Source organism: Xenopus laevis, chromosome 5S (genome assembly GCF_017654675.1).
Source record: "Xenopus laevis strain J_2021 chromosome 5S, Xenopus_laevis_v10.1, whole genome shotgun sequence".
Lineage (NCBI taxonomy): Eukaryota > Metazoa > Chordata > Amphibia > Anura > Pipidae > Xenopus > Xenopus laevis.
Window position 1 is genome coordinate 66,528,187 of NC_054380.1, and position 12,270 is coordinate 66,540,456.

Consider the following 12,270-nt stretch of genomic DNA (forward strand, 5'->3'; position numbering starts at 1 on the left):
TGTTTATAATCCAATATATTTAATAATATAAGAAGAAGAAGAAGTCGGGGGTGGGGGTTGCACAACCAGGTCCATAAATAATGCCAAGTCAGTGCTGCTGTTCAAAGTATACCTACCTGTCCTGTTGCTTAATGTATAGTTTCAGATTTATAATTTTTGGTCCCTCAACTCTACAAGAACTATCTTGCAAAATGTATTTTGGCCTTTAAGCTCATATCAATAGTTTTAAAAAAATATTTTAGCTGTCGCCCATAGACTTCAATGCATTTTGTGATTTATTTTTGGCTGCCAGGTCCAGTGATGTACAAATCTGGCCCATTTTGCTTCTCTGAAAATTTGCAAAATGGGTCAGATTCTCCCAGTATGTATGAAGAATGTCCTATTCTTGGCAACTATTCAGTTAGTTATTTTTTGACTTCCGCTTCTGCTTTCTACCAGTTTAAAAAAGGGTAACTGGACCCGGCAGCTAAAAAACTATTTCTCTGTGGGGCTACAATGTTCTTACTCTTTAGTACCTTTTATTACCAGAATAACAAAATAAAAATGTTCAGACATAATTGTAGTTCAATTAAACTTCTAATTTGCTGAAAGTACCACATTCTTTTATTCATTCATTATTCATTTGAAACACGTTCTCTTATAGCTGTAATACAAAAGAGGAAACAAAGAAGTGATTGAGAACTGCTAACTCTCTTCAATTTGTGTTCATGAGAGATAGTTAGGTAGTCATTGTTCAGCTGTGTTTCATTGGCATTCAACATTCAGAATTCTTAAACTACTCAACCAGGCTTGGAATCAAAGGAAAGGCTCTTGCTAATAACAAGTTCATTCATGTTGCTTTTATCTGAGCCAGTAAAGTGTTTGTATGATCACATTTTCATTCATAATATTATTAAAGATGAAAAAGTTTCAGTTTCAAATGCATATTAGTACTGATTATTTTTTTCATTCTCTACCACATTTGAAGTGTTTCTTGTCTCCTTCAGGTGTTTTACCCTAGCAAAGATGGCACCATGATACCAATGTTTATAGTCCATAAAAAGGGAATTACCTTGGACAATTCTCATCCTGCTTTTCTATATGGCTACGGTGGGTTCAACATATCCATCACACCAAGCTACAGGTATGGACATTATCCATGTTCATTTTGAAATAAAAAAAAATCACGTAGAGTAGTAATAAATGAGTATGTTCTGTGTTTGCCATGATTTTTTTTTTTTTTTTTGCTAAACATTTTAGCCACGTTCATTTCTTAGTTATGAAATATTTAGAAACAATTGTTATACTAAACAATTTTGTATTTTGAAATCCATAAATAGATTTTTTTAGTCTTGATTATTGTGCTTTTGAGGCTGCTGCATCTATGTGGTTATCAAATAAACTATTGTTCCCCCAGTGACATTTGTGGGGTTATATAATAAAAGACACTAAGAGACCCATTTTTCAAAGGTTGAATTTCGAATTCAAGTGAATGTTTTTTTTATCAAATGGTTCCGACCCCGAAATGCAATTTTTCGAATCCCGAAAAAAAAAACTTGAATGTTAGGAAGGTTATTAACATCTCCAAATGTCTCAATTGACTTGTACATGAACTCGCAGGTTTTAAACGGCAAATATTAGACTTAAGACTGTTTCCATGGTCGAGGGGTGATAAATCTCACATTCAAACTTACATTCGAATAGGGGGGATTCAAATTTGAATGTTTGAGTTTTGAAACTCGAAAATTTAAATTTACTATTCGACCCTTGATAAATCTCCCCCTAAGTGTCCCAATGAGTAGTTACTCATAGCAACCAATCAGTGGGTAGCATTTATTGGTCACCTGTTTAAAGCAAACATCTTATTTGATACTATAGGATACTGCTACTGGGCAAACTTAGTTCAGTTTATTACATATGGAGAAAATTGTCCCTAATGTGACATTAGACAAATATACAATAAACTCATCTGCAATTTTCATAATTAGGCTGCCACAGGTTCCGTTTAAATATAGTGTTGATAGAGTTTCCTTAAAAGTAGGATCTTATTATAAAATGGGCTTGTGGGTAATAATACAGTCTCTTTTTGTCTCAAACCGCAGGAATTGGGTAAGAATGTGGTACCAGTTGCTGTCACAATGTTTCATGGAATTCAGACCTTAATTTAATTGGGGTAGCCTCAGGAAACTCTTAGAATTATTTAAATATACAAACGCGTAATTATACATTTCAATGGCCCATATATTAAATTCCGTGGGGTTTTTTTCTTTTTCACCATTACTGGAACTGAGATTTAGCCCAAAAGGTGCTGCATGTTCGATTCGTTAACTCTGACATTAGTTTGCTGATTAAAATTGGGATCATCAATCAGCAAAACATTAGGACAGCACCCTCAGGAGACTAACTCTAATGATTAAAGAGTGCCGACAAATCCAGTCTCACAAATAAATTTAACTTAATAATCAAAGTCATTGAACAGGATGACATGAGAGATATAGCTTCTTTAGATCGCTACAACTTATTGTGATCCAAGGAACTACTGCAAATATGCCCAGTCAGAAAGAAAAATACTAGAATAGGATTAAACAGTTTTTTTCCATTACTGGGGAAGCCTGCCCTGTGCAAAGTATTTAATTTACATTTATTTTACTCTAGGGAGCAAATTAAAGTAAACAAAAAGAAAATGCCCTTTTCAGCCAAAACATAAAACATTTATAGGTTAGTCTATTGTGCACAAGGTTTTTTAAATATTCTTTATCCTAATGCTGGGTTATTGATATGAAACAAATGAGAATGATATATATAACTCCAAAAAAATATTTTGCTAGAATTTTTTTAAATGTGGAAATGTAATGACTACCAGTTTCTTTCAAAAAACACTGGGAAATAATCTGTCACTTTTTCTATATAATTGACGTCTGCGGCTGACTTAACAGTGGAAGACTGATAAAACTATAGACATGTAATAAATATGAACTTCTGTCATGAAAAATATGGAATGCTATTCTAACAGAACTTGGTTATTACTGTGTGCCTTTTATGGAGAAGAAATCGGTTAATCACTATGGTGGCAGCTTATCTTAAAGGGATACTGTCATGGGGAAAAAAAAATTTTTCAAAATGAATCAGTTAATAGTGCTGCTCCAGCAGAATTCTGCACTGAAATCCATTTCTCAAAAGAGCAAACAGATTTTTTTTTATATTCAATTTTGAAATCTGACATGGGGCTAGACATATTGTCAATTTCCCAGCTGATAAATAGTAGGATATCACTAAATATTACCAATAGAAAGAAAGATGGTTCATAGTTCCTATCCCACCTAAATAAAGATACAGGTATGGGATCCCTTTTCTGGAAACCCCCAGGTCCTAAGCATTCCAGATAATAGATACTATACCTATACTTCATTTGTTTGCTGCAAAAAGGCTTTTGACTTGTTAACACAATTTGCTAGAGAAGGCTTAGTAAGATGTTGCTCAAATATAATAAACAGATGTGTGAAAGAAACATTTTGCATAAATCTATATAATGTATATAGTTTTGTATTAAATTGACTTTATTATACACTAGCATTGATTTTTCTACATTATCAAGTCAATTGCACTTGTAAATCAGATGAGGACTTTAAATCTTAATAGACTTAGCAAAATAGTTTAGTCTATTTAAAAATATTCTTATAGTGTAATTATAAACACAATAGTGCTTAGCTTGTGGTTTCAAAATAAATAATGTAATTTCAACCACAATAATGTAAATCAAGACTGCATTAACAAATAACAATAATTATAGTAGTAGCATTGGCTGATTATTTTATTTTTTTGTTTTAATTGAAGCCCGTGCAACATGCTTCAAAAATCACTAAAGTGCATAAAAACACACACAAAGTAGTAGGGCATAATTAGACTTGCCATCAAACTCTGGGTCACATGGCAAGAAGGTCCGCAATGAGAAGGAAACGTCAGGCATACCATACTCCAAAGACTGTGGCATGCTCTTTAAACCTCAACCTTCCTGGCTACTAGACCTGAAGAGGACAAAAGGGGTCTCTTAATTCATCACCACCAGCCAAAAAACATACAAGGTTAGAAGAAACAAGGAACCCAAGGATCCCAAACAGAGGTTTATATGGCTCTGTGTTCACAGAGCTCTTTTCAAAATACAATTTTGGCTATGGAGGGAAGGGGGGTATATTGAGAGAGGTAAGTGGAGTAGTGGAGCTGACTAGCTAAGTGGACTAGCCTGCAGCTTTATTTTCCACATAACACAGTGAGGGGAGCATGGGGAAAGGTGATTTTGTTTAGTCCTTTTCTTCCTCAAGGTTGTCTCTGATGTAATCTTTTAGCAGGCTGTGAGTAAGTCTGCTGCAGTCCTGAATTGTACTCTCCTGAGAATAATGCTATTCCTGGAAAACCAAAAAACCTTAACGCAGTTTATAAGGCGCCAGGCTTAAATTATTGTCCCTTCTATATGGCTGCCCTGATACAGTGTGCAGACTCTTCATTCATTCTTCAAGTTCATGTTCCAGTGCAGTTAGTAGGGCCTGTGCAAATGTTCACGTCAGAAAAGTGTGCAAAGATGTTTCAGCATTCATCTTTTAGGAGAATGCACTTTTGGTAAATGCTTCTAAAATGTAAACCGTGATATATATAGTAATGATACTACGACATGTACCTAATCAGTTCTGCAATTCCACCTTTTCATTTGTTAATAGACACCATTAAATATATCTATGGATTTAATTAAGTCATAGGCTGTCAATAAATGGCTTTTTTCTACAGCTTCTAATTGCTGCTCTTCCAGTAATATTTGTATTGTGTTGTGAAATAATTTTACTTAATTATTAAGACTTTTGCAAAGTACAAAAATCAAAATAAAGAATAAAAGGAAAGTAGACCTAAAAAAACTAGAGGTACAAATCATTTGTACCCTTTTTTTCTATACTTACCTATATAGAAGAATGATGCAAGATAAAACATTTTTTTGCTCTATCAAAGAAATATATCTTATAAATCTAACACTGCTCAAACCTCAAAATATATGGGATGGGATCCCCAAACTCCAAATTAAGTCAAGGCCATCTCCCACAGAGTTGGTTTCAAGAAAATAATTCAGTTTTTTTAATGATTTCTCTTTATAATAATAAAACAGTACTAAGCTGCATGAAACCATATTGATTAAATCCTGACACTGCTTTCATCCTTCTATTGGGTGATGGTTGTTCTCCCAAGGTCATGATGGTTTTATAGCATTTCCATGTTCTAGTACTGTAAATTGCATGACATTTGGGTTTGCAGTATTGTATTCATATTTTTCTACAACTGTATTATGATCAATGCTTTTTGTTACAGTGTGTCAAGGCTAATTTTTGTTAGGCACCTTGGTGGCATTCTAGCTGTTGCCAACATTCGAGGTGGTGGTGAATATGGAGAGACTTGGCACAAAGGTAAGCTATTTGGATTGTAGTAGCCATTTAATGTAAAGATGTGAATACACTATACAGTAGAACCCTGATTACGCATTTCCCATGGGATGGTGTCAAAATGGCATGAATTCCAGGTTAATGTAAAATCTGGGGAGTAAATTTGCCTCTTTCCTTTATGGGACTGAAAAAACAAAACATCTGGGTACATAAAATTGGGGTTCTACTGTATTTGTTTTTCAAAAGACCTCTTAAAGATAGTTCTATTTATTGCAACGTATTCTTATACTGATGAGCAAATAAATTTGGCAGGCATGGATTTGTGCCAATTTGACAAAATTCTACAAAAAAACTGGTATCTCCTAAGGGCAGAGACACACGTGGAGATTCGGGGAGATTCAGTCATCCGTCGACAAATCGCCTTTTCTTCTGGCAACTAATCTCCCCGAACTGCCTTCCTGCCAACTAGAATCTAAATCGCCGGCTGTATGGCACTCGGATCGCTTCGTTTTCCGAAGTTGCCTCGCGAGGAATTTTGGGCTACTTCGGGAAACGAAGTGAACCGAGTGCCATCCCGCCGGTGATTTCGATTCTAGCCAGTGGGAAGGCATTGCGTGGAGATTAGTTGCTCGAAGAAGAGGCAATTTGTCGCTGGGCGACTAAACTCCCCGAATCTCCATGTGTGTCTCTGCCCTTTGGATGGAGGCAAGGGATTCTATGATGAGTAGTGATTTGTTTCCAAGAATATTCAGAAAGTCCAGTTGCTGTAGACGTATCTATACTAAATACCATATATAATGACCTGGATAATTAAAAACCTTTAGAGACCAGTTGACCCTAAGATCTTCATTTGATATACAGCATGTGGATGATTGGATTGATGTCTCTGAGCAATATCTAGCAGCACCGAAACAAAAGATTGTATTGTATTGATTAAGTGCATTGCAGCTAGTTTATATCATTTTGTCAACATATTTAATCCTTTTAACACAGTATCAAGACTGATTTTTCTGTAGAAAGGAACAATATTTCTATGCTTTTTAATGAGCAGTTTGGCATTTCCAGAAGAGGCTGGAGCAGGGCATTGCAACCTTGTAATTAAAAAAAGATGTGGAAATGACAGACACTGACATTTTTGCTAAAATGATACCTCCTCAATAACATCTATACAAAAAGTAGTCAGTGGCGGGGAAAAAAAATCTACTTTTACATTTAAGCCTTTCAAGGCTATTCATGTTCTAAACCAAATTATAGTAGGTGATTTTTCTACATCTACATATCCTCATTATTATAACAACTGTTGCTATTGCACCGGCACCTTAGTATAGAACCTTAGTATAGAACTCCATAGGTGTAATAAAAGCCTTGGTAGCACCTGTCCTGAAGATAATGCATTATCAATTTATAACATTCCCAGTTTGATCCATGTCCATTATGAAATCAATGAATAGACAGCACCGCACATGAGGTTTATTCTTAAAAGGCCTTTATTCCAAAAGGGCTTAGTTAAGGACAGAAAACAGCTGTCCTTAACTAAGCCCTTTTGGGGTAAAGGCCTTTTAAGAATAAACCTCATGTGCGGTGCTATCTATCGATTTCGTCTACAGAATAGGTGGTAGTGGCCACTTAAGACTTGCACCCTCATCTAATATACCCTAAGGATGAGTGCTGATTTCTAATCTTGATTCCATGTCCATTATGAAAATATACCAAGAGCTTTGTGTTTAATCCCCACATTAAACATAAAGAACCCTAAAAATGCATTGCTCATATAGAGGTGCCAATGTTGGAAACATTAATTGACTGAATTTTTGTTTTACTAAACGGTGTTAAGCAAATCAAGTTAACAATGCCCACCTTACGTTTTACACTGCTGTTTTAGAATTATATTTGTAATAAACTGATTAGGTCTTTCTTGGTGTTTTTAAGCCATTTAAAAACATTTTTACATGATGATTACCTGAATGTTTTCTAATTTCCATTCAAGTTGATGTGCAAAATAATTTTGATTTTCCATCCAGAATGTCTGTTTTTATCATTTTACATTCTTGCATTGCCTGCTTTCTTGATTGCACATCTGTTTCTCTGGCTCTAAATTTTACTATTTTAAGAAATATTTTTATATATTTCATTTTGAACTGACAGTATAGCTCTTATATTTTAAGCAATATAGTGTCATAATGTAGTAGATTTGAATACTGTCCTTCACTGCATTTCCCATTGGTTGCTATGAACATATGATCAATGCAGTCGATGGAAGGTACAGCTGAACTGGGACCCATCATTCTTGAGTCCATAAAATATGAGCTTTTAGCCCAGAGAAGCCAAAATCACCTGCCCTAGCATTTATTTAAGGAAAGCCATATGTTCTTATTAAAGGAGAAGGAAAGTCTTCTTTAACTTGGGGGGTGCCAAATGTTAGGCACCCCCAAGTCATTGTATATACTTACCTGAAACCCCGGGCCGGTGCTCCTATCAGCAGAAAACTGCACCGGCCCCTGGTTCTTCCAGCAAGCACCACAGATCGATCCTCTTCCGGCTTCTTCTTTCTTCTCTTGGCTGTGCAAGCGCAGTAGAGCGAACAGCCGAACTTTAACTAAAAAGTCGGCTATTTCGTTCTACTGCGCATGCGTCTGTCCCAGGAAATTTGAAGAAAGAAGAAGCAGGAAGAGGATCGCTCCCTGGTGCTCAATGGAAGAACCCTGGGCCGGTGCAGTTTTCTCCTGATAGGAGCACCGGCCCAGGGTTTTAGGTAAGTATATACAATCACTTGGGGTGCCATTTGGCACCCCCAAGTGGAAGAAGACTTCTTTTTTAAGTACATTTAAGTACATTTTCTTGGGTAGAAATATTTCACTTTGGGGCTCCCATTTACATTTGTTTTTCATTTTGTGCACTTATAATTTGCATTTTTCTGTGCTAATATCTGTGTGAGGTGGGGTACAATTCTAAAGGCATTTATAACTGCTCCTGAGTGATATATTTTTGGGAGTGACCTGTGCACTGTTACATACAAACTATAAAAATCGCTATCCTACGGTCACGTGAGGCAATATTGTTAGCTTTGCAAACATTTATTGGCACTGTGAACGATTTTTCCATTAGAGACCAATATTACATTCCTCCAAAAGACTATGAATGGGTACTTTAAGGTATTTACTCACAGAATGGCAGCAGAAGCTTGAGTTTCTAGTGTCAATAAATTGCATCCATTATATGTTTTATTGTTATAGATTTTCCTAACACTTGTGTGAAAAGACTATAAATCCTATAATCAAGAACCAACTATTTTTGGAGTAACTAACATCACAATTTGTAGCCTGTGATCACTGTCAGAAAGTCATCAAACCCTCTATGTACTATCAGACTTGTAGGCTAATGGCACACTAGGATGCTGCGGGCACAATAACAAAGAGAGAAAAATATAAACTTGGCTTGTGGTGGCTCAGTGGTTAGCACACTATTGCCTTACAAGGAAATCTCACCCAATCTTACTCAAAATAATGAGATTCTGCATTTCATATTGGTACAGAAAACAACTTCTGGCTGCTATTCATATTTTAATGTTACACCAAGTTGTAGAGTAGAACATAGACTATGAATGTCATGGTATCATTATTATCATACTGTATCTAAAAATGTCACACTTTTTCTCCCACCATTAAAGCTGCAATCCTGGGAAACAAACAGAACTGTTTTGATGATTTTCAATGCGCTGCTGAATACTTAGTCAAGGAAGGGTACTCATCAGCTAACAAGATCACAATCAACGGAGGTTCTAATGGTGGTCTGTTAGTAGGTAGGTTTCTTTATGTATTTTTTTGGCACAAAATATGAGTGTTATGAAGGTTTGTCCTTTCATGATAATTTTTGTTGTTACTGCAAGGTTCTCTTATATTTTTTCTGCAGGATTTGCCATGTCTGCAGCTTTCTACTGTTTTGTGTTTGAATTTTTATTTATGTTTAAGCAATGCAGTCCCTTTGAAGGAACTGTTGGTGTGTTTGTCAGAAGTATCAAAAGTTGGCAATATAAATCAGAGCATCTGTGAAAAAGTGCACACTAATTTTCATACTGCTCACATAAAACTGTAATGACAGATTAAATAGTGATATAGGCAGCTAGTTGTGGAAAGAAAGGTAGGTGATAGGCAGACATGAGATGGTTATAGAATAAATGCATTTGATCCTACTTCCATGTTGAGTAACTGTTACTATGTAAACTGATTTATAACTTCACCATAGCCCATTTATAAACGCATTCTTCACATACAGTCCTACATTTGTCTTATTTTTATAACTCTCCCCTAATTAAAGCATTTTGTTGATATATTTGGTTGCATAGTGCCACTTTCAATAATATTCTCAACAACAGAATGATGAGTATGAGTACACATAGCAAAAGATTAGTCAGGTCTGACCTGTTAACAGGAGGGGTTTAGGCAACAAGTGGCTAGAAAGAATGTTTAGCAAATAAATATGGATTGTAAGAGGCATAAGGAAGGCACATAACCTGTTACTTTTACTAATTACAGATGAGGGAGACAACTAAACCTTTGTCTCTCAATGTATTTTATGTACTGTGAAAAAATTTCCCCTCATTTTACATCATTTTTTGTGATCCCACCAATATATATAATGTATCCCGGTACCCCCATCTTGTGTGCATACAGATATTAGTGTCTTCTTTTCCAGAGTAGAAAAACAATACAGACTGCTATGCTCCGATTAGTTACACAAACTAAACTATGCTTCCCAGATTCCATTTCCTGAGACACCAGAAACTTGGAATGAAGATTTGGAAATGCATTAAACCTACTGGATAGAATCTAAGTGCAACATATAGACTGCTTTCAGATAGTATAAAAATATTGCAAAATGTTTGCGCATCAGTATAGCCATTGTTTCTGTAATATATTATAATACATTATGAGCTATGCTTATTTTTTACTAATTTCTTACAGCGGCATGTGTCAATCAGCGTCCTGACCTTTTTGGATGTGCCATTGCTCAAGTTGGTGTGATGGACATGTTAAAATTTCACAAATTTACAATCGGCCATGCATGGACAACAGACTATGGCTGCTCAGACAAGAAAGAGCACTTTGATTGGCTTATCAAGTAAGTTTTCAATTGTTCAACCTTAAAAAATAGAAAAAAACAATACAGGAATGACTGGTGTCTTCAGACAAAAAGACAACTGCATTATTCTTATATATATGTCTCATACCCAGGTGATGTGTTGTTTTGCTTATTTCAGGTTTAACAAAAAATATACTTCAGACAAGTCTAAATAAGTCCATAAATAGCTCCCCATTACAATAGAGGACAAATGGCAGTGTTATTCATTGTGTGTTTGATAACAAAGCCCATCTGTTATCAAGTCCTTATTTGTTTATACTCAACTGGTGTTTTAGGGCACACCATATTCCTAATTTGTGTTAGTAGACTTGCTTAAAATTGATTCCACTTGTGATCTTATGCATTCACAGTTTAAAGAACCTGACCATGTAAGCATTAGGTGTGAAATAAATAGTGAATTTATAAAGCTGCCATTGTTGACTTAACCCCGTATCTCTATCACAGAATACAAACTAATGTAATAATAACTCTCAAGTGTTTAGCTGTGCTGCTGCAGAAATCATGGAACCACAGACCCCACCTGAATAAATACGCAACAAATACCAACAATACATCCGTATACAGAATGCTCAGGACCTGGGGTTTTCCGAATAACTGATCTTTCTGTAATTTGGATCTTCCAACCTTAAGTCTACTAGAATATCATGTAAACATTAAATAAACCCAATAGACTGGTTTTGCTTCCAATAAGGATTAATTATATCTGGCTCAAGTACAAATTACTGTTTTATAATTACAGAGAATAAGGAAATCATTTTTAACAAATTTGGATTATTTGGATAAAATGGAGTCTATGGGAGACTTTTCGTAACTCAGAGGTTTCTGGATTACAGGTTTCTGGATAACAGATCCCATACCTGTATTATATGCTTTTTGAAAGACTGGTTAATTTATATATAATTTTATTGTTGTTGTTGCAGATATTCCCCATTACATAACATCAAGGTGCCAGAGAAAGATGGGATTCAGTACCCATCCATGCTGCTACTCACAGCAGACCATGATGACAGAGTTGTGCCCTTGCACTCCCTGAAATTTATCGCTACCCTTCAACACATTGTGGGGAGAAGTCCAAACCAAACAAATCCACTGCTTATTCATGTGGACACTAAGGCAGGCCATGGGGCAGGGAAACCAACTGCCAAAGTCATTGAAGAAGTGTCTGATATGTTTGCTTTTATTGCACAATGCCTAGGTTTCCAGTGGACAAAATGATACCTTAAAGGTGCCAGGCTGAAAACAAGGGCTTGTTTGTCACATTGTGTGTGGTAACATATCCGTATATAGGATTCAGAGCTGTATTGCATTCTACAACTTTTCTTACAAATAACCTCATTGTCATTTTCTGATAACCTTGGAAAAAGCTAGTGGGAGGGAGTTATATGCTGTTTATACCGTGTCCTCCTGCTGCTTGTAACGATTAAATGTTCATGTACTGATATCGATTTGGAAAATATTTATGGGTCGTATCAAATAAACCAATGTGCTTTTTCCTCTTTTTATTACCGGTATGACTTTACTGGCCATGATTTGGGATCTATGTATCCTTGTAGGAGGCTCGAGACTCAATGCTGTCTAAAATGTTTTCATTCCTTTGAAGTCTAAAAGCAGCCATACTAGTAAGTACCTGATTGATCTGTACTTGGTAGAATGAACAGATAGTAGCACTCATACAGCAGTCATACACATTATAGACACCATTCTACTGTTCAATTCATTGGGCCAGCACCCC

The 12,270-nt window shown here is 35.7% G+C and overlaps 1 protein-coding gene across 1 annotated transcript in view; it reads left to right on the forward strand.

The window, feature by feature from the left end:
- prep.S (prolyl endopeptidase S homeolog) overlaps nt 1-12,040 on the forward strand; it is a 55,301-nt gene extending 43,261 nt beyond the window's left edge. Inside the window, exons 11-15 of the mRNA XM_018265411.2 lie at nt 987-1,123; nt 5,329-5,423; nt 9,067-9,198; nt 10,361-10,517; nt 11,459-12,040. Of these exons, the coding sequence (XP_018120900.1) occupies nt 987-1,123; nt 5,329-5,423; nt 9,067-9,198; nt 10,361-10,517; nt 11,459-11,753 (816 nt within the window). The 3' untranslated portion in view covers nt 11,754-12,040. The remainder of the gene's footprint in view (nt 1-986; nt 1,124-5,328; nt 5,424-9,066; nt 9,199-10,360; nt 10,518-11,458) is intronic.
- The last annotated feature ends 230 nt before the right edge of the window (nt 12,041-12,270 follow it).